General features: G+C 36.9%; 7 protein-coding genes across 10 annotated transcripts; 2 read left to right on the forward strand and 5 right to left on the reverse strand.

The window, feature by feature from the left end:
* Positions 1–56: 56 nt before the first annotated feature.
* On the reverse strand, positions 57–1,099 carry LOC119982564 (glutathione S-transferase F9-like). Its single transcript, XM_038826020.1, has 3 exons — positions 915–1,099; positions 784–832; positions 57–693 (listed from the first exon to the last, which is right to left on the reverse strand). Exons 1-3 carry the CDS (start codon positions 1,056–1,058, stop codon positions 242–244), a joined length of 645 nt encoding a protein of 214 aa, XP_038681948.1. The 5' UTR covers positions 1,059–1,099; the 3' UTR covers positions 57–241.
* Positions 1,100–1,874: 775 nt separating this feature from the next.
* LOC119982563 (protein JASON-like) lies at positions 1,875–6,147 on the reverse strand. The gene is made up of 7 exons (XM_038826019.1): positions 5,852–6,147; positions 4,882–4,930; positions 4,680–4,759; positions 4,128–4,375; positions 3,004–3,712; positions 2,843–2,925; positions 1,875–2,336 (listed from the first exon to the last, which is right to left on the reverse strand). Exons 1-7 carry the CDS (start codon positions 6,032–6,034, stop codon positions 2,225–2,227), a joined length of 1,464 nt encoding a protein of 487 aa, XP_038681947.1. The 5' UTR covers positions 6,035–6,147; the 3' UTR covers positions 1,875–2,224.
* Positions 6,148–6,726: 579 nt separating this feature from the next.
* Positions 6,727–8,262, reverse strand: LOC119982608 (uclacyanin-3-like). Its single transcript, XM_038826080.1, has 3 exons — positions 8,121–8,262; positions 7,465–7,563; positions 6,727–7,262 (listed from the first exon to the last, which is right to left on the reverse strand). Exons 1-3 carry the CDS (start codon positions 8,260–8,262, stop codon positions 6,727–6,729), a joined length of 777 nt encoding a protein of 258 aa, XP_038682008.1.
* Positions 8,263–9,098: 836 nt separating this feature from the next.
* LOC119982279 (phytoene synthase 2, chloroplastic-like) lies at positions 9,099–11,349 on the forward strand. Its single transcript, XM_038825580.1, has 5 exons — positions 9,099–9,587; positions 9,787–9,837; positions 10,215–10,387; positions 10,476–10,711; positions 10,819–11,349. Exons 1-5 carry the CDS (start codon positions 9,224–9,226, stop codon positions 11,186–11,188), a joined length of 1,194 nt encoding a protein of 397 aa, XP_038681508.1. The 5' UTR covers positions 9,099–9,223; the 3' UTR covers positions 11,189–11,349.
* Positions 11,350–12,341: 992 nt separating this feature from the next.
* LOC119981985 (TLC domain-containing protein 4-B-like) lies at positions 12,342–16,358 on the reverse strand. 2 transcript variants are annotated; one of them, XM_038825124.1, is made up of 9 exons: positions 16,234–16,358; positions 15,229–15,426; positions 15,064–15,152; positions 14,841–14,979; positions 13,387–13,461; positions 13,140–13,261; positions 12,985–13,060; positions 12,795–12,854; positions 12,486–12,677 (listed from the first exon to the last, which is right to left on the reverse strand). In XM_038825124.1, the coding sequence occupies exons 2-9, from the start codon at positions 15,364–15,366 to the stop codon at positions 12,549–12,551; spliced, it is 828 nt and encodes a 275-aa protein (XP_038681052.1). In that variant the 5' UTR covers positions 15,367–15,426; positions 16,234–16,358; the 3' UTR covers positions 12,486–12,548. The 2 variants fall into 2 exon arrangements, with proteins under 2 accessions (XP_038681053.1, XP_038681052.1); XM_038825125.1 differs by lacking the exon at positions 16,234–16,358 and having other exon boundaries at positions 12,342–12,677; positions 15,229–15,366.
* Positions 16,359–17,044: 686 nt separating this feature from the next.
* On the reverse strand, positions 17,045–19,541 carry LOC119981986 (macrophage migration inhibitory factor homolog). Its single transcript, XM_038825126.1, has 3 exons — positions 19,371–19,541; positions 17,945–18,145; positions 17,045–17,316 (listed from the first exon to the last, which is right to left on the reverse strand). Exons 1-3 carry the CDS (start codon positions 19,479–19,481, stop codon positions 17,281–17,283), a joined length of 348 nt encoding a protein of 115 aa, XP_038681054.1. The 5' UTR covers positions 19,482–19,541; the 3' UTR covers positions 17,045–17,280.
* Positions 19,542–19,705: 164 nt separating this feature from the next.
* LOC119983041 lies at positions 19,706–21,500 on the forward strand. Of its 3 annotated transcripts, none has more exons than XM_038826698.1 (4): positions 19,706–19,894; positions 20,505–20,581; positions 20,699–20,758; positions 21,258–21,500. In XM_038826698.1, exons 2-4 carry the CDS (start codon positions 20,516–20,518, stop codon positions 21,420–21,422), a joined length of 291 nt encoding a protein of 96 aa, XP_038682626.1. In that variant the 5' UTR covers positions 19,706–19,894; positions 20,505–20,515; the 3' UTR covers positions 21,423–21,500. The 3 variants fall into 3 exon arrangements, with proteins under 3 accessions (XP_038682626.1, XP_038682624.1, XP_038682625.1); XM_038826696.1 differs by having other exon boundaries at positions 20,497–20,581; positions 21,258–21,499; XM_038826697.1 differs by having other exon boundaries at positions 19,726–19,802; positions 20,497–20,581.
* The last annotated feature ends 572 nt before the right edge of the window (positions 21,501–22,072 follow it).

Consider the following 22,072-nt stretch of genomic DNA (forward strand, 5'->3'; position numbering starts at 1 on the left):
GATACGCATCTTCCTCCCATGGGCTATGAAGACCATATGTTCATTAGGGACAAAAATAAGAGAAGAAAAACGACAACTTTATTTATAACCCCGTGATGCATACTTTTCAAAACTCCAACCAAACCCCACTAGTGTCTGCAACACAAAGCAAGTGTTTCCAGACAATGGAGGGGATTATTACAAGACAAAAAACATAGTAAACACACACCCACAACCACCACCACCAAGCCCCATAAGGAATCTAAGGGTTGAAGTTGAAGGAGAGGACCTTCTGCCAGGATGGTCTGCTGCTAATATCATCCCACCAAGCACTCACATGCTTCCTATTCCTTATCATATACCCTTTCTCCATTGGACCAACCAAGTACTGAGTGAATGGCAGGTAACTAAGATCTGCAAGGCTAAAGAAATCACCAGCCAAGTATTTGCTCTTTGACAGCCTCTCCTCATACACATCCAGCACTTTTGACAACTTCTCTTCATTCTCTTTCATCTTATTTTCGTCTTTGGGAATTCCCATTTTGGGGAAAAACAGGATCTGGACCACCATGTCGTACAGTGGTGGCTGGTACTTGTGTGCCTCAACTTCTAGCCACTGATCCACTAGACCCTTCTCTTCTATTGTCTTCCCAAGCAAATCAGTTCCCTGGGACTTGTATTTCTCTGCATAGTACCTTATGATTGCTCTTGATTCTGAGAAAAATATTCAATACCCATATATCATCAATATGATCTGGGACATTAGAATAAAGGAAACAGACAGCAAAAGGCTTAATTGAATACCAAATAAAATGTAATCTCCATCCTGAATCACAGGAAGCTCTCCAAAAGGCTGCATATTTAGCAGATTCAAAAGTTATCGGTCATTCAACAGATTAAATATCAAGCAAAGTAAGAAGAAGAATTAAACCGACCTGTAACTCGAGATATTCAGGGCTTTTGTTTTCTCCCTTGAAGAGATCAACTGGTACAGTCTCAAATTCAATACCCTTCTCAATAAGGCACACAATCACCCTTTTGGGTGAAGCATAATTAGGACCATAGACCTTCACCACCATCTTTTTTCTTTTTTCTCACACGCTCTCTTTCAAATGATATATTCCAAGTGGGTCTATGTTGGTTCTCCTTATATAATGCCTCGTAGTCGTAGAGGCGTGCCCCTTCTACTATTTGTGAGCGGCGAGCCAAATGAACGTTTTTGTCATGGTAACAAAGAAAATTGTGCTAGGGGGAATGAACCTAAAATTGTATGGGTGTTAGAGGATTCACATTAGATTACCTATAAATGATTCTTTTCTTATTTTAGAGAACAAATATAAAGAACTAATTTACAATAAGATGCGCATCAGATTACCCATACATTACCTATTTTAACTAACTACCACATTTGGGCCATACATTACTTATTTTAACTAACTACTACATTTGGGTACGCTGATGCAGTATTGGTTGCATAAAAAATCTATAACCTAGAGAATAGTAACATTTTCTAATATGATGCAGATGCTCTTGCACCGTCACCATAGTCAAATTAGAGAGAGAGAGAGAGAGAGAGAGAGAGAGAGAGAGAGGGGCAGAAGTAAGTACACTATCCTTGTAAAAATCTTCAACAATGAGATGTACCTTTGACCCCAAAGCTGGAACTTTGCTTCGATGAACAAAACTACATAATCCGCAGTCTTTGAAGAGTTTCCCCTATTTGCATGAGCTGCACGTGTTAACTTTGCAACACGACAGTTACTTGGCCCTGTAGTAATCTCCAACTTCAATGATGCAAGAAGCTGTATGCTTTAATTCCAATATTGGAGCTTTCCTCCCATGAACAATGCTACAAAATCTGTTTATCCTCGTCGCACTTTGTGACAAAATAGATAAGAGAGTTATCTTTCAGTCAAGAAAGACAAAATATCCTACAACATACATAATATGCATATATTGAATGATCAATCAATCAAAAGACCTTTCAATATATGCATCCAAGATTCACATGGTAAGTGTACATATTTTATAAGAAACTCGGCTCAACAAGTTTACACACCCTGCTTATCACACAGACCCTTTTGGAATGGGATTTCTCATTCAAGGGTTCCTCACAGTCCATCAAATATTAACACCCAAAGGTTTCATTCCATGTTTAAAGGAACATGACTACATTCTTCCCCATCATCCAATGGTGGTGAAACAAACCTCATGCAGTTTCGGCAGCAGTCCTTCCACTGATTCTTCAGAATGATACAACTGATTTAGAATGCGTTGAAGGTTGCTGCAACTGAGAAACAGCAGTGTCATTTTCATCACAATCCTCAAACAGCATGGGTCTCCCATTGACATGCTTCCTGTATTTCACAAACTATAGTCAGAGTGCATACAGTGGAAATAAAAACAAACTGATACCAGCAAACTAATAGAAATTGACCCTACTTTCGTTGACAATTTTACTTGGAACAATGCCTAAAAAATTGCATTCCTAATCCTACTCACTACTAAATAGATTGACACGAGAGTATGGGTCCCAAGTGGTTATTTTTAACTAACGGATCACTCCTTAGCCTAATCCTCCAGCTATGAGGTCTGAGGTCAACAACATGAAGGCGTGCATTTGGATGTATATGATTGGGTAGCAGTTTCAACGCAAGTTACGCAACTCTATATATATATTTACGAACATAGATTTCGCTACATTTCAAATATCATATGCGAAAATGGAGCAAAATTGCAATACGGTTTCAGTGAATAAAGTATAAAGTATAATCTTTTGGAGAAAGAGCAACCTTAGCTTCTACTGCTAGCAACCTAAAGTAACATCTTAATCCAAAAACAGCGCACACGGCAGCAAGCATACCTTTGAGAAATGAAGCTCTCTTCAGACAGTGCCTTTTCTAACCTCTCCTCAAATGGTGTTGCATGCCACCTAACTTTCTGATCCTGCAACAAAAGCAGATGTCATAAATGCAGTTTCCAAGAGGCCAACAATAGGGGAATAAAGAAAGCCCTGAAACATACTTCCTTGTACTTGTTAGTTGAATTCGGGATTCCATTCCCATCCCACCACTTGGGTGAGATTTGAGGTTGCTCATTCTCATTCCAATGAGCACCAACAAGCCCAATGATAGGCCGGTCCCCAAGAGTTCTACCGAAGCAAGTCTCTCTGTTAGAAGGCGGCTTAAGCCATGAAGACGAGCTTGAATCTACCTTCATATCATTGTCGACTGATGGGTCTTTTGAAGTCACTTCTGACGTAGTTGTTGCGTGCTCGGGCTGCTCAATAAATTCTCTTATCTCGCCTGAAAGTTGAGGGAAGTTAGGATCACCTTTCTTCAGTTCCTTCGACTTAGATACATTCTCAACTGGGTTTAAGACTGAATAGACATACTGTGATCTGATCCGAGGCTTGCCATCAGCTAAATTTTCTAGGTTTGCAGGAAAAACAGTTCCAGGAATTTGCAAATCATCTGAAAGCTTCAATGGGGTTGGATTAGGTAAAGGCTTTGATACACTCAGATCACCTGGAGACCCAGGTCCCCTAAAATATTGACTATAATTTTCAGATGAGGAACCTTTAGAGGATGATACGTCAATATCACATTCAAAATGCACAGACTTGTTCCCACGCTGAATAGTATCAAGCTGATCTGCAGCAGCCTTTAAAACATTAGTACTCGGGGTCTCAGTGACCTGGGTAGAATTGATAGAAGTCCTGGTGTTCTCCACACTGGATATGCATATACAAAAAAAAAAAAAAAAAAAAAAAAAAAGAGAAAAAAAGAAAGAAAGACATGAAGCAAACATCAGGCAGTTGTGTGATTGTTGGAAAAAAATTAAGGCAAATTAAAAAGTAAGAACATCCATGAAAGATGCAGACAAAGTATTCAGATCTCTATGAGACCCCACTACACCAAAATCCAGAGGGGCAGCATATTTAACAATTTGATACATTCTTCATTTTCCAAGACAAAAAAGACTTTTAGTTAGGTGGCCTCAGTTAGTTTCCTGAGCTAACAGGTAATACAACTTAGGGTAGACTAGATTGATCAACGCCACTAACTCATTCCATGTCATGTGCCCTGGATGCGTAATATAATGTGCAGCAATTAGTTGATAACAGTTACTAAGGTAAAAATTCCAACCTCCTAGGTGTGTGCTCCAAAGATTCCAAGTCCTTTCTCAGCTCTTCACCAAGCTTAATAGGAGTAGGGGGCAGATCGAGTTGCTCGTCCGACTGCAGCTTCTGGATTGATGAGTCGGGTAGCCAAGAATGGAACTCTAAAGGCTCTGAATCTCTGTGGCAAACAGAAGAACCTTTCAACCTTTCAGAGGCTTTTCGGATTTCAGCAGGAGTCTCTGGCAATGTACCACAAGCCTTGAGAAACTTGGCCTACAGAAGCATAATCAAGAAGAAAGATTTCAGCTTGCAAGTTTAAATTGATAATGCTTAAGAAAAATCGAGTGAAAAATAACATTATTGATAATACTGTTAAATTATAAGGTATAATAACCAAGAAATAAACAGTGTTCTTCTTTTTTATATTTAGCAATTCACTCTTTGGAGTATAAAATGTGATAAAATTCAATATAAGGTCTGGTTCAACCTTAAAATTACAACAATTTACAAACCTTCTGATGACCAATACTTGCACAAATGTTCCAAAGAAAATTACTCCCGAAACATGATTAAATACCTCTTCCTTGAGTTCCTTGTCAATCTGTAGAGACTCCAAATAAAAATTTCCCCTTTTACTGCCAGGAGAATCGTCTCTCTCTACAGAAACAAATTCCATTAAGCAGCATTATGAACGATCAAAAAAAATAAGGACAAAATTTCACATATGGTCCAACAAAATCAGAACATAAATAACGATATAGGAATATCAATATTTATACCTTCTGATAAAAATAATGATGATAGGCGATTCTTTGAAACAACAGTCTCCTGAATCACCAAGTTCGACACAAAATAAGTAAATGAATTCCATTATGCAGTAAGTAACTGTGTATAAACAAATACACATCTTGGAATTTCAAGCAACCTCAAAAATGATACAACCAAGAAAATTCAACAGGAAGCAGAATTAGGTTGGTTATCTATTCAAAAGTTGAAAGCAATCGCAAGAACTCACTTCCTGTTTTTTTTCAAAGGAAAGAAAACTCAGAAACTCAAGCCAATGCTTGTCCAATATTTTGCTAGCTTTTCAAACAATCAAACAGAAAATGACCACAAAATCTCTTAATTTCAGCTGTAATCGTCTCTTGGAATGTTCGATTGGCTAATATTAACTGAACAAAGTTATCTGCATGGCTCAATTGTGGTTTCTTCACCTCGTTTTAAATATCTCAAAGGCCAATTCTTTTGTGTGGATACACGCATAAGAAGCTCCATTTCCCGATTATCCATATCAAAAAGGCCAAAAAGAAACATAATTTCTCTCATCTTTGGTTTATATTTTCTCAGCAAAAGAAGGAGTGTACAGCGATTTCTACTCATAAGCTCAATTTTCTCTTCTTCAACAAATTTAGCTAATCTCAACAGCCAAACATGGAAGGCCCAAAATCATGACAGTCTCGATTTCAAATGATCCAGAGAATACAGAAACATTTCCTAACGCTTTAACAAAAAGACACCACCTTTATCCATTTCTTCTACTTAAAAGGGGGAAAAATACTAAGAAAAACAATTTTCTTCACTTGGATTTTCTTGGCAATCAATGATAAAGCCAAACAGACGTGGCGTGAAAACGAAAGCACAAAGCTTCCATTTTGATATCTTTTTTACGGAAAAAGAAAATAAGAAACAAAATTCTCTACTTTTTCTCTCGTCAACCAAACAGAAAGAAAGAGAGAGAGAATGACGTACAGTGGATTTCGATCGAGCAGAAACAGAATCGGAGCCGATCACGCCTCCTCGACGGCGGCGACTGTCCCTGACACGGAAGCAACCTAGGAAAAAGTTCATGGCTCTGAAAAATGAGCTGCTAAGAAACCTCACAATCGATCTCCAAACAAACCCAAACCCGCGATTCAACAATGCGCATATCATCGACCCACCCTCTCTCTCTCTCTCCCCCCTTTCCTTTCTTTTTACCTATTTCAAGAGATTAGAGAGAGAGAGAGCGCGCGAGATAGAGACCGAGTAAGATACAGAGCGCTGTTGTGTCGAAATCCTGACAAGGCCTCATTTTCACAAATATTCTTTACACAAATATTATTTTTCACTTACAAAAGAAATATATTTATGTTTATTACTTGCAATATAAAGTATAAAATATATCCATATCTGATGGAGTGGTTTGCATGTACCAAATAATAATTATATATATATATATATGGTCAATCATATCAAAATCATAAGCATATATTAATACTATTTTTGGAGATATATAATTAATATTAATTAATGTGCCAGTGATAATGCAAGCCTGCTGCAATGATACATGTTTTTACTGGGGCAAGAAATTAACAAATCATTAATTTGTTTTCATCACCTTCGTCTCTTGTCTTTCTTTTTTTAGTTCATTGAATCAACAAGTGTGTGTGTGTGTATATATATATATATTATAATGGCCTTGAATTGAGCTGATGATGAAATTTTCAAATATTTAGCTAGAAAATTAACTAAAAAGGCATAAGAATTAGGATTAATTATGTATTAATCAATTCATAATTACATCATATCCAAAAATAACCTATTACCCAAAAATTAACTAAGAATACAATGTAAGCTAATCCTAATTAAAGAGCAATTAGAGCAAGAAAAAGACATGCAAGCTTATAGGAGGAGTAGTGCAGCTCCGCGGCAGCATTCATCTGATTTCCAAAGGGATATAAATTGAACGCTGCAGGCGGATATTGGAAGCCGGGAGGCAATGGGGACCCGCCGCTGCCAGCAGGATGACTTTGGGACCCACCAGGGGGACAATCCGGCGGAGTTTGATAGGTAGATGGAGGAGGAGGAGTCTGAGGCGGGGTTTGATACGTAGATGGAGGAGGAGGAGGAGTCTGAGGCGGGGTTTGATACGTAGATGGAGGAGGAGGAGGAGTCTGAGGCCGGGTTTGAGGTGCTGAGCCTATGACATTGAGAGCCATCTTGAGTCCGTTAGAGCAATGTCCAGGGACGCCACATATGAAGAAGAATGTTCCGGGATTCGTCAGCATGAACTTGTCGTTGCCGGAGGCCAAGCTGGCGATCGGACGGCTTGCGTCGCAGGCTTGGTAGGCATTGCTGTCTACTTGCTTCACGTTGTGGAATTTTGGGTTGTAATTAAATACTGTTACATGGTCAAACACCAATATTAGACAACTCATATATGATCAATCATCGTGCATATATATATATATATATATATAGCATGTGACAACAGGAAGATATTTAGATTTTCCTTAAGAACAACTGATCGATTTAACTGAAAATTCTAAATAACCATAAGGAAGATGATGATGATGATGATGTAGAAGGTATGTATATATTACCAATAGAGTCACCGAGTTGAAAGTTCTTTGAAGCAGCCCAATTGTTGTAATCGACACCACCAACACTAGTCCAACCAACAGTGTCTCCCACATTATAAACTGCACCCAAACACACTCCAAACAAACAAATCACCAAACCCAAACTCAATGCAGCCTTGTTATTCGCAGAACACATGGCTAGTTTATGCATGTTTAATCGACCACCGAACCCAACGGCAGAGCAAGAGCAAGAGAGAATAGAGAGTCTGGTGTTGATGTGACAAAGTTAGTTTAACCTAGCTAGTTCACTCTATATATATGTGTGTGTGTGTAGTCCTAGGGATGATTCAACTTCTCAAGAAAGGAAAGAAAATCAAATTACAAACTCAAACTATGCTTGGAGAGAGGGAAACCAAACATTTACTTCCTTCAACATTATTCTAAGATTTAACTGCTCAAGAAATTAGGAAAGGAAAGGAAAGAAACCAACAATATTGTTTGGAAGAAGGGAAGAGAAACCAAATATTTACTTCCTTCTAACATTGATTGCGGGCTTCTTAATTATGCAAAGAATAAAACTGGGCCAGAAACCAGGCCCGATAAACTTCGCTAGGTCCAAATCCAATACCCTAATTACAAACAAAAAGACCAGTATAAATCTAGCAGAAAGAATATACATGCACGTCCAAATCGAAAAGCAAAAAGAAAATAAACCAGGTCCAAATCCAATAGCATGTTCCAGAATGGAGGAAGGGAAGGGCCACCAAAACCTAAAGTGACATGAAAAGACATGGAGATGGAGGGAGGTTCACTCATCATTTTACGGCTGCCTGGTTTTGATGCACAATACCACGTCCACTTGTGTGTCAAGCTTTCAACACTCAATACCTATCACTCATTTAATGGACGTGGTAGTATCTGATCGCTCTTTTTTTTTTTTTTTTTTTTTTCCATTTGGAGGAAACACCCTCACGTGGGAAATTTTGGTCACGTCTTTGTCACTATTTCTTTGTCTTTCTTATGCTTGAGCTTTTATTTGCCAAAACAATCTCTAACTAGTTGCCTTATGTTTTTCCCCAAAAATGTAAATTCAGCTTTCTTTTCTTCTTCACCCACCCAGGTTTTGATTGGACAATAGATAAAGAGTTAGCCTAATTCCTATGGAAGCAAGATATAGGAAGCTTGAACTATTTGGGTGATATTTTAATTGACGAATCTCTTTGAGGTCAAATCATCTGTACTCGAGAGATTTTGATTAAGAGCAACATCTTTGTACGATCCGATTTATGATGTCGCTGAGAAACTTATAGGATGAGTTGGATAAAATAAATCCATGTTGTACCCAAAAGAATCATAATTTATTAAAGTAATTTATTTTTAAATTGCTATCTGAAAACAACTTACTATATATTTACTTTTCTTTTTCTAATCATTCTTTTCCTAATATTTTATTATTAAACAATGGTATTTGTTTTAACTGAAATGGTAGTAAGGTAATTATTGGTATTGGATGAGATCATGAGAAAATATGGTGTTGTCCAATCAGCTTTCAAAACCATCCACACAAACACCCAACTGTCAAGATGAGGTAAGAAAAAGTACCTAAAGCATATTCCAAAAGGCTCGTCTTTTTCGCATATGGTAATTAAGAAGAATCTCCACTTCCATACATATATGAATCCATGGGTTCATCCCACCCTTTATTAAGAACACACAACTCACCGACCTTAATTTTCTCTCTTGAAACTTTTGAGTCCCAAAAGAGGCCGAAAGAAAGCAGATGGGTGCAGGTGTACTTGATAATGCTGCAGCAGGCAGTATATTAATACCCAGGAGTATTAGTAAGAGGGAGAGCAGGTCCAGATTTTGTTATTCTTCAAAAAGATTGGATTTTTATGGTGGTTCTTTTGCTGCTCTGTCAAGTGCTGTTGCAAATCCAGCAAGGACTTCAGAGGAGAGGGTGTATGAAGTGGTGTTGAAGCAGGCGGCTTTGGTGAGGGAGAGGGATTTGTGGGTTAAGAAGAAGAAGAAAGTAGATGAACCTGTAGATGCTGTCAAGGGTTTATCCAGTTGGGATATCTTGAATGAGGCATATGAAAGGTGTGGTGAGGTTTGTGCTGAGTATGCCAAGACTTTCTACTTGGGTAATTTAATTTTCTCTTCTTTTCTTGTTTGCTTTCTGTTTGACAAATTGCTGATTCTGTTTGGTCGCTTGAGCAGAGCTGCAGAGGAAAGAAAGAAAAGTATAATTCCGCTGAAGCATACCAATATACCCTTTAATTATTATCAATTTTATATTACTGAGCAATTACCAATTAAGATATCATTGGTTGAATGTTTCAGGCACTTTACTCATGACACCTGAAAGGAGGAGAGCTGTCTGGGCAATCTATGGTATATGTTTGATCCAACTTTCCAAGCACATTTCTTCTGTTACCACTTTTGCTCTGAATGGGATGCCTTGTTTGGCAGATTACATGTGACCCAGTAAGTAGTATCTCTCTACATATTATGTGGGGTAAGGTCTGGGGTAAGGTCTGCCTATCTCCAACACCGTCCAATGCTTGTGAGCCTATTAACTCGGGCTGCAAATGCAATATTTGGGTGTTGGGCGATTATATGTGAAGTACTTTATAGGCAAATCAGGTATGCAGAACAAGAACACATGGCATACCAAAAAGTAGTAGATAGGAGCTGATGCAAGATTGGAAATGATTATCAAGTTTATCTTTGTTGTGGCATTTGAAGAATAATATTATTTTCTGTGACAGTATGGTGCAGGAGGACTGATGAACTGGTGGATGGACCCAATGCATCCCACATCACACCGAAAGCTCTTGACAGATGGGAGGAAAGGTTGAATGATCTTTTCGAAGGCCGACCTTACGACATGTTTGATGCTGCTCTATCTGATATTGTCTCAAAGTACCCTGTCGACATCCAGGTAAAATGAACAACAACCCAAGCTTATATAATCACTTTCTGTAGTCTTAGCTTCTTGTCAACTCAATAATTACTCTCTCTTTGAACAGCCTTTCAGAGACATGATTCAAGGGATGAAATTAGACTTGAATAAGACAAGATATAACAACTTCGATGAGCTATATCTCTACTGCTACTATGTTGCTGGAACAGTTGGATTAATGAGTGTTCCTGTAATGGGGATTGCACCAGAATCTAAGGCTTCGACTGAAAGCGTTTACAATGCTGCTTTAGCTCTTGGCATTGCTAATCAACTAACAAACATTCTCCGAGACGTCGGAGAAGAGTAAGTTTTTTACTGCCACAAATTTTAGTTTGAGTTTGTTATGAAATTCGTTTAGTGTTTGAGTAAAGCGAGTAAGGAGAGACCGTAACAAGATTTGATTCATGCAGTGCACGGAGGGGAAGAATTTACCTCCCACAGGACGAGCTAGCACAAGCAGGACTATCTGATGAAGACATTTTCAGGGGAGAAGTGACAGACAAATGGAGAAGTTTCATGAAAGGACAGATAAAACGTGCTCGGATGTTCTTTGACATGTCCGAAAAGGGTGTTTCGGAGCTTAATCAAGCTAGTAAATGGCCAGTATGGTCATCTTTGATTCTGTATCGCCAAATATTAGACTCCATTGAGGCAAATGGTTACAACAACTTCACGAAGCGAGCATACGTAGAAAAATCAAAGAAACTAGCATCGTTGCCTGTAGCTTATGTCAGATCATTGATGGGTCCTTCAAAACTGTCTAAGCTTGCGAGGAATTGAAGCTTTCCAGTCACTTTTCATGGTTTCTTCTAAATTAGGAGAGTCTGTAAATACCATGCTTTAAGTTACGTTTTAGTGGATTTATGATGATTGAGAACAAAACCGATGTGCATCTTTAATTGAAACAATTATCGTTCGTATCAAATTCATTTCTTGCATGATGTACATTCTATCATCTTTTATCTTCTTTTGCTAATTATAATAGCATGTGGAGCAAAAAAAAAAAAAAAAAAAAAAGGAATGTTGAGCGATCTCAAGAGAGAAAAATATGAAGATAAATAAGTTTACAAGTTTTTCTCATTAAAATACAAAACCCTAAAATAACTAATTCAGTTTCGTTGTTTGTTGTTAGGGAGAAAGGGAGTCACACAATCACAGGTTCTTTGAATGATGGAGAACAAAACAATAATTTGCAATTTGTCAATAAAAAAATAATTTACAACTAAAATTTAGTTAGAAACTAAGGCTGCGTTTGATAAACAATTTACCAGCTAGTCAAACGAGCATATCCGAACATGTAATCCGGGAGCTTTTTGTAGCATTTCAATAGCATTTCCACATTTATACCTATTTTGTCATGTGTATTGTATTGTAATTTCCATTTTACAAATTAATTATATTTATTTTATAAATTAATTAATTATCTTTATTTTATTTTAATTAATTACAGGAGAATGTATATATATATATATAATATTGTTCTCCAGTAAGGCATGATGAGGCTGGGATTGCTGCTGCTGCTGCTTCTGGCAGTCAACCTCTTGCCAGTTATAATGATGACACAGTGTAAACACTGGCTTTGGGGTTGTAATAATTGTAGAAGCTCCATGGATCCGCTTACCCTTACTTTGCCAGTCATTTCTTGTTTTGCGATAAAGCTGGATTCTTAAATTTCTGGTGCTTGATTGAGAATAAAGTGAGATATTACTTAAATACTATTCTTTATCTCAATAATCTCATTTTAAGGCTTAAAAAAGGGGTAAACATGGAATAAAAAGTGTTACTTTCTCTCTCACCTTAAGAACACCTCTTACCAAGTCCAAGACTCGCTGGGTCTTCCCTACGTATCAGGTAGTCATACTAGCAGCATCAGGAAGTGGCTTCCCGACTCTGCTTTAATAACCTGCAAACATTGGTATACTAGCAACCAACATATGAAAATCCAAACTCAACCTTGGTATTTCCAGCCAAAATGCTGTTCCCATAATCTGGGTGTAAATGTATCTTTGCATTGCATCTGAATCATATTGGATTCAGTAACCATGGTTGATCCACCAGTTTTCAACTATTTTATACTCTTGTGTAATTTACACTGCATGGAGATCAACACCAGTTTTTATGACACTTTCTATCTCAATCTTCACTGCCGCTTCGCTAAAGTCTTCTTCAATCCCCTGACAATCTTCCAAAGCCACGTCAAGTTCATTATGGATAGCACCAAAGGCACCACAAATACCAGAAGCCGCCCAAAACCATGCAATACCTTCACCTGTTCCCAAAAAACCAAACAGTAACATGCCGACTTAAGACATCGACGCCTACAAAATATAACAATTTCTTTCTGTTGTTCAAATTACGTAGCATTAATTTTGCATGTAGTCACTACCTGATCGTAGTGCAGGTAGACATGGTAAAACATGTACATGAAAAGGAGTATTCTGGCAACCTGCAAACGGTTTTATATTTTAGTAAACATATCCAAGATAAATAGACAAATTAATGTAAGATCTTCCTTAGGCATCTTCCACAAACAAGAGCATCGAAAAATGAAAATTTTCAGAAATCATTTTACTTACCAGCCAAGCAATGAACATGACTACCCCGTTAATAATGTATGTCTTAGACTTCTTCATTCCAGCAGCGTCCAGATACCTATGAAATACAAGATAAGCATAAACAATGGAAATGACATGATTCCAAAAATTAACTTGCTTAGGTGATATGAAATTACCATCTCAGATTGACACCAGGGGTGGTTGTCTCAGATATAAGAACCATGTAGGTGTAAAGTTGTCCTTCCCCTGTCAACATAGCATAAGCTACAGCTGCCATAGATAGTAAATGATGAATAACCTGAAATAGTGAGGACATATCCAATTAACAAAAAAAGTAGTACCGTAATGAAGAGAAAGAAAGAAAAAGAAAAAGAAAGCATCATAATTCATTTGACACTCTTCATCCTACAGAAATGAACTTACATACTCCATTCCACCAAGAGAAGGATAAAACCAAATGATCATCCCAATGTCCGCAATGAAGTAACCAACAGAAATCTGTCAAATTGTATAGAAGACTGGGATGTAAAATTTCTTGATTACAAAAATGCAGAAAAGACTGAAGACAATGAACACCTGCAAGACTAATAATAGAATATTTCCCAACAAAAAAGAAATGCACCAGAAGGCAATAATAACATCTGTCAGCATTATTCATATATCTAATACAAGAGAAGGAAATGAGGAAAAGAGGAAACAATGCCGATAGGAATTCCAACACGGTGGCATAATTGTGAGCAAACATTAAAATATTGAAAAGATTTCAAGAAACACGGTGGCATGGTCTGTAGCTATGGTAGCTTTTAGGATTGATTTTCTACCTAGAGAAAACATAAAATCACCCCTAAATTTTTCCATAAGAGATTATTAAAACAGATAAGAGATGCCAAAAGGGTATTGGGTTCTGGAGTCTGGACTCTCTCCACCTAGGCCATAAAATTCATCAGAAACAGTATCTTTTTTTTATGTCTATAAATATAAACAGTATTCTTGTTTGGCAAATCCATGGAATCCTCCAGTTGCAGCAAAAATGACCGAGAAATGACCATGAAGCAGATAGTCGGTCCTGAAATATGACAATTGACCAGAAAGATACGACAAGCGACAAAAGAATGGGTACTTAATGAGCGAGCATAGACGGCGATGGAGTTGAGTAAAGTTGTGTGAACAGCGAAATGAGAGAGCCCATGTTTATAAAAGTCCAGTACGATTTTATACTTATCCTCTAGATTACAATCTCAATCATTTTGGTGGGATTGAATAGTCCCCTTTTTGGAGGATTATTTACGCAAAAGCAATTAAATGACCCCTAATCTATATCCCAGTACTTGCCAAATGGGAGGTTGGGGAAGTACTCCAATCCCCCCATTAATTCCACATGCAAAACATGACTTAAGAGATTATTGGAACAGAGCACAGGTTCCGGAGTCCGGACTCTCTATAACTGGACCATAAAGTCACTAAGAAACAACATCCTTAGATGCCCCCTCTACAAATAAATTCCACACATACTTGAATAGTGTAAAATAGAAGGTAGCCATATGTTCAGAGAATAATGCCCTCAACAGCAATTTTTTGTTGGCAAGCCAAAGTTGGAATTCGTATAAGCTATAAGTGTTCATCATTTTGAGTGTGAAAGAAATTTGAGGCCATCAAAACACAATCAATGATATTTTAGACACAGGGAAAATTTTCTTCTGTGTACAAATGATAAATGGCTAGAAGACCACAGCCTAAGTCATACGTATGCATGTCTAGTACAAAAGCTTCTGTGTTTTCAAAGATGGATGAGAAATGAACAAAAAGGCACTCTAATCAATACTATCTCAAGTCCCATATCATAATTTGGAGGGGGCAGAGAACTAAATTTTTCTTACTCCCAGTGCAAATGTAGACAGCGCCGAACTTCGAAGTGTAATAAGTCCAGCCAGTCTTTCTTCAGAAAACAGATCTGAGATGAAGACAAAGTATAACGACAAGGTTGTGATGAACAGGGCATGTATAGTTGATATGGCCCTGCAATAATAGGTTAGATAATATCAATAACTCACATGGAAAAAGAAGAGACAAATAAATTAATTGATTTAAATCTGCAACCACCTGTTATTCCACTCAACTCGCTGGATTTTTGTGAGGTTGGAATAGCTTTTAAAGTAAATAGTACTCATTAACTGCGTGAGATCGTAAACCTTAAAAGAAAGGCACGGTAAGTGAACGGACATGGAAAGTGTAATAATATGAAACATATGAGATGCGATAACTCACCAGCTTGCACGCAAAAATGCCACCAATAGTAGACATGTATGGCACAAAAGAATCATTGAGTAAATAGCCATTTAAGAACACCTCTGCCTGATTTTGGTAAGATTTCATTGCCATTGTGTTTTGGTCAGAAACCAGCATACAGCATTATCCTTAACCAAAAACTGTTGAAGAGTCTTTCAATGCCTGATTGTCGTAATCCTAGCATTGATCATCCAACCGAAGAAAAGATCACATTAAAAGACTTGAAAAAAAAAAACCTTCGAAAAGCAGAAGGTAAGCACGTAGTAACAGTAAAATCAATTCAAGTGAATCTAAATGTGACAAAGACGCATGGATGAAGTAAAGAAAACAACGTGCACATTTGGAGAAAATGTAAGGTCTTCTTCTCCTGGAGAAAGACAAATTCCATGCTTGTATTGTATGTGCTACCCAGAAATTATTGGAAGAGGAACTCCAACAACCCCACATACATGATACAAAAAAAAATCCATATCTCCAATATCCTACGAAGACAGCTGTTCTTCGATTCTTTATCTTACACTACCATAATCATGACTTCCATAATCGACAACTACTAAACCTCATGTCCAAAGAGAGAGAACCAACCAATTTGACCAGCCGCACATAAAAAAACTCAAAACCCGAAATGAAACCCGCGAATTATTGTATCCTCAAGACACAGATAAACATAAGCACACAGACCTATACAATCAATGAAGCAAAGCAATCCAGAAAAAGCCACAACAGAAACAAACAATACTAGATATTTGCTTCCTCAACCGCCACAAAAAAGGTATCCGAAGTAAAGAAGAAAAGCCATTATTCTCAATCGTAAACACCCAAAAACCCAGTAAGAGCACTGTTTAAGACCGGAAACCAACAGCTCGAGAGCCAACTACAATTATACAATATTGGCTCTCTACGCGGAAGAAAACACACAGAAACCCAAAAAGAAAATATAATGATTTTGATATTGACAGGCAAAAGGGTTAACGAGGCGCTCACCTGAAGCACCCGGGAGTTGAGGGAAAATCAGGTGAACCTTGTAGAGGGAAAGATGGTGACTTGGTGCGGCTTTTATAGTTGTTTTTTTCCTCTTATTCTTAGTTTTTATTTTCTATAATAATGTACTTTAATCTAATTTAGTTAATTTCATTCAATAAATTAATTAAGGTTTTGAGACAAAACAAGGCAAAGAATCAATGGATAGTTAAAAAAAATACATAGTTAAAGAAATATTTATTTAATACAAATAATTATAATTCTAGAACGAGAAAGAAGTGAAATAGCCTTCCTCTTTTTTAAGGGGAAATCATTTAAAATCACTTTAAAACGAGACCTATATTTGATCACTTATGATTCTATTTGGTAGAGTTTATTTACTGTCAAAATAAGTTAGCTTTTAAACTGTAAAAAATAAACTAACTAACTTATAAAATGTGAGATAAATTGTTAGGCGTTTGACGAAATTTATAAGATAGGCTAACTTAAAAACTCTAAAAAAAGGTCTATTTAAATTTAATTAAAAAGATAAAATAAATTTTTTTATAATTATATATAATGTTATCTTAATAAAAAAGAAAAACCAAAAAAAATGGAAAAAAACAAACATAAACTCTAAAATAAACTTCAATTTGAAGCTTATTTTTTTAGAGCCTATTAGCTTTTCTTTTTATGTTCAATCACCATTACCGGCCATATATCCTTGTAGAATAGTTTATCCACTTCGTCTTAAGTTCCATGAAATGCCTTCCACTGTGATCCTCGAAAACTCAGCAAATGCTCAAAGGAACACAGGTCAATAACAGGAGTAGGATCGCAGAAGGTTAAAACAGAAGTCAATATCGAAATAGAAACAACGACAATACTTCACATAATATACAACACTCTGTTACAATCCAGAAATAACAGTAAAATTGGTCTAATCATGTTTTTTCTTTTTAAAAGGGGTACAAGTGAAGTGCCACTTTAGGGATGAATGATAATCCATTCACCTGCATCACTTCATCTTGCGATGGTTCCAGTAGAGGAGCATTCGGGATCTGTAGCCGGTCAGAAAGTTGAGCCATTAAACCCAAAGAATGGACGCTGCACCAAAGCCAATAGTATTAAGTATCACTAATATGCAATCATAAATTATTGCCACAAAACTGATGTAGCTTTTCTTTCTTCCCCTTTTTTCTAGCGCAGAGAAAAGATGCTCACAAGGATTCAGATGTTGACTAATTATTTGTTAAAACCCTTTGAACTCTGCCTACTCCACCATAATAAGGTGGAGTCAGCCACTCAGGGCAAACGAGAAATGTTGGAACTGAGTATTAAACTTCCTGAATAATGAAGGGAATCAATTATCAAAGGAAATGCAGAATGCCAATCTATTACATTTACATGCAGCGCAAGCGAGAAATACTCGTGTATGTGATTGATAAAACCCAATAACCAAGTTTATTTCAAATGAAACAGAGTGGAGACTTTGACTTCTCACCTTGATAAATGAGGTTATAATCGGAAACATTTCCGAATTAAAATCCAAGCCTACAACTTTTTATCAAGAAACTGTATAGTAGTTCATTATGTAAGCTTGGACAAGAACTATAAGTGAATGCCCTATTCTAAACAGCAATCAGATCATGCCCAACTCTAAAAGGAAATGGTTCTCGGGAAAGTTAACGCACAAAACAAAAAAAGTTTTTAACAGAACCAACCAAGTACTTACCTGAACATCATAAAATTTGATATAAAAGCGGGAACTATCAATCGAAAGCTTCGTTTGAAGTATATCTGCAATGGTCGAACTCAGTTTTCCATTAACACTCGGTCCAAGGCCCCCAATAGAAATCAATTCTCCATATGCAGCTGGTGCCTCGGTGCCCCCAAATGCGATAGGCACTCCCCCATTTAGCAAAACCATGACATACTGAAGATAAGAAGATTAAATAAGAAAGCGTATGAACACAACCTGCCAAATATAAAACAAATAGAAACAACACGCAGGACTCAATATAATACTTCTGTTCAGTTTCCAACGCTCCATCATTTTGTAGGCTGATGAAGTAAACACGCGCCTTTGCCAGTGAAAATATTGTCGCTCAAAACATTTGAAAAAAAGGAAGAAGAAATAACAGAATGAAAAAGAAAAAGAAAAATCGACCAACCTCAGTTATGCTGCTCATATTCAATAAATCATAAAAAGCAAACAGAAAACTTTTTTATTAACCTAAGACATGTACATACTCTTGAACTCCATTTATCAACTCATACCAAGTATTGTGATACAGATGAAGATCGAAATAACGTAAGAACAAGACGAAAGGGCAAACGATACTCTAAATGAACAGACAACAAAACAGCACAACCAGTCGACCACTTATAAAACGAAAAAATCATGCTATCATTACGTGGATCTCATACTTCAATGCAAAGGTCTGCCAAAGAGATTGCCGTGTATGCCTTATCTCCCAATCTAGGAAATACAACCCAAGAACTGGTCTTTAGCTCGAATACTTGTGCACTGCACGGTTCCTAACAATGGGGTGCTCACTTTCTCATTGGGGAAAGATTCATGATATAGAGAAAGAAATAACCTTCCATTTCATATCCAAACATTTCAGATTATTACATCCATTCCCTATGAGCAAAATAGAATTTCCAAAATCCGAGCTCACTTTGCAGAAACAAGTTCTAAAATAATCACTCGACTTAAATCAATCACTTGATCTTGTCTTGATGAGCAAAAGATAGAATAAAAATTTCATAGCTCCAATGAAGAACTAAGTTGTAAACCAATTGCTTCATTAAATTAATGGGTCCAATTCGAAGTATGAAGGAACGCTAAGAAAAAGATACAGCCTTTCCTAGAATCTTCAACTTTAGTGTCCGAACCAACCATCAACATTCAACAAGTATTCACATGGAAAATTCTTCAAACAGCTGATGGTCAATATAAAAGGAAACCATACCGCCAGACAACAACAATAATAACAAACTCTTTCCTCTAGACCAACAACTTTCAACATAAATGAAATTCAATTAAACTCTTCAAAGAGTTGAAAGTCATTATGAAAAAGGGAAAAAAACATGCAACCAAGTCAGAACAACAAAAGCCGAATGTAATTGTGCGCCGCAGATAAAGAGTGCCTTACAGATTCAGGTTTTCCAATGATTTTAGCAACAGCTTTGGTGGCATCCTTGAGAATATCAGAGGCTATCACTGCATCTACTGGCACATTGGTGTACAAATTCAAGGTTGGCATCTCCTCCTCCTCTCGAGAGGTCAAGAACAATCTTTTGCTGAGCCACTGAGTGGTTTCAAACCACCCAACTTAAAAGAGTGTCGTCTGAGGATATAGCACCAAATGGGCTTGAATCAGGGAACATGTGATGGGCTGGGCCGAGCATGTAATAATCCAGGTCCAAATAGGAGACAAACATGCGCGTAGTTTCCTTTTCAAAAGAAAAAATTAGGGCTTTTATACTTCTCATCTCCTCTCGCCCTTCATTCCCTCATAACTTGCTTCGCAAGCACTCATACTCTCATACAGAGAGATCCCTCTCTGCTTCTCAACGACTGCCAGGTCTCTCCATCGATCTCTCTCTGCAAATATTTTGAACATCAACAGCAAAAATGAAAGGATATGGTTTTTATTTTTCTAAATAAAATGAAAGGGTATGTGAACGTTTGATTTCATGCTTAAGATTCATTGCTTATTTGATAGGTATTTCTTAAATTACTTTTTGTATGAAGTAGTCAATGGTATGAATGTATAATATACCATGTTTAGCAATTCCTTGTATAGTGTGATTTAGAAAATTACCCTTGAATGAATAGAGAAATCAAAAAATACTTTCTTTTTGTATGGATGTGGAGAAATCTTTGAGTAGTGATGGTAAGTTGGAGCACTAGTGTAAAGATCAGTTTCAAGATTGCTATATAATGGGGATACTGCTTTATTTTCTCTGTAATAGGTAGTAGTTTTTTTGGAATTTGAAAATTTCCTGGGGAAAGGGGAAATATGTCATAGTTCCATTTCTAGTTGCTGACTTTAGATAAATGCAGATTAATGAAATAGACTGTGGATGTGGATGTTTTATTGATAATTCTGTGTGGTAGCACTTGTATGATGGTTAATTGTTAAGCTGATATGGAAATTTGGGTTTTTTAAGTAAATGACAAATGACCAATTTTGATTTGTTGGTATGGATGGAGTTGTCAGTTTTATTTTCATGATCATGTTTTTCCATACTTTAAGCTAACTTGGATTGGTGAAGGTATCTAGACACTGCTGAGATGAAGAGTTTAAGGTTGTTAAATGCATCGGTGGTACTGGAGCTTCTCGCATACTTGTTTAGCCTGGTAGGTTAAATGGATTGAATTTATAAAATTACGTTCTTTCATTTGTCTATTCTCTTGTTTGTGGAAGATGCCTTCTGCAAGTCAGAAATGTTCACTAAAGCATGGAACTCTTTGCAGGTTGCCCAAATCTTCTTTTCCATGTACCTGTTTGTCCGTGTCTACGTGGATTATGAACGGGTAATGACTACAGTTGCAAATAATGATCTAATTTTAATGGCAGGTGTAGCAAAGTTAATAATTATCAGAACTATTAAACCCAAACTTGTTTACTTGGCATACAACAATTAGCTTGCCATTGTCTTTTTACTTTATTGCATCATGACGTGACACGAGTTCAAACTTTGATGGCAGCAGCTTCTCCAAATGCATAGATTAGGTTGCATATAAACAACTGGCGTTTCATAGACCGCTGCAATTGTAGGAACGTCGATCAATGTTGTATTTATGGAATATGTGCTTTCTAGGGTCTCATATTGCTTTGTGTAGGATCTCAAATTCTATGTGGTTCATGTCATTAACAGGAAGAATTGAATTATTTTCCTTACCAGACAATATCTTCACAATTCTGTGGGTAATTCTGTAATAATGAACATCTGGTAACTGCAGTGAATTGTTTTATTTCTTATGCTAAGAGATGTCTAGGTTGTAATGTGGAACTTTATTATTTGTTGAACAGGTGAAGAGATCACATACTTTTGGGCTACTTTTACTAGAGTTTGTCTTGAACTTGACCCTGTATTGGACAAGCATCAAGGGATTGAAGAAGACGGTGGCGAAGTGGCAGAGGTTGATGAGCACCACCAGTAGTACTTCAAATGGTCAAGCTTCTTACTTTGTATAAGGGAGGTAATGGTATTGAAGAGTGAAGTTGGTACAGACACCTAATTACCTAAACAGGGGGGGGGGGGGGGGGTTGATATACATCAAAAACAAAAAGAGCAAAGTGGAGTTCGTATTTAGTCTCCATTATGAAATTTTCTTATCCATTAGTTTTTTTTTTTTTTTTTAAAAAGGATTGCAAGCCATGAAGATTCATAGATCAAGAAACAATTTGGCTCATGTTCATTCAAAATGGGCCGCATTGGTTTAATGAACTAATTATCCGTTGAAAATACAAAATGTATGGACTTTTGTAAGGAGTAGTCTCCATAATTTCCCTTTTTGCTTAATAAAATCTTGTCTTACAAAAAAAAAAAAAAAAAAGAAAAGCAATAGTAGATGAAAGATGAAGCAAATAATATGAAAATTATTTACTTGTGTTAAAGAAATGGGAAAAAAAACAATTAAATCGATTTAAACAAAAAAAAAAAGGTAAAGAAAAATGGGCCTGTAGCAATTGGAAAACCGTCTGCTGGGCTGTCCGTTAACCGATCGTTGGCCTAAAAGTAGGGAAAAACACTCAAACCTGCAATTTGGATACAGGAAAGAAAATGGGCCTATACCAATAATCAACCATCTGCTGGGCTATCCATTAACAGATTCTAGGCCCAA

This window comes from Tripterygium wilfordii, chromosome 17 (assembly GCF_013401445.1).
Source record: "Tripterygium wilfordii isolate XIE 37 chromosome 17, ASM1340144v1, whole genome shotgun sequence".
Taxonomy (NCBI): Eukaryota; Viridiplantae; Streptophyta; class Magnoliopsida; order Celastrales; family Celastraceae; genus Tripterygium; species Tripterygium wilfordii.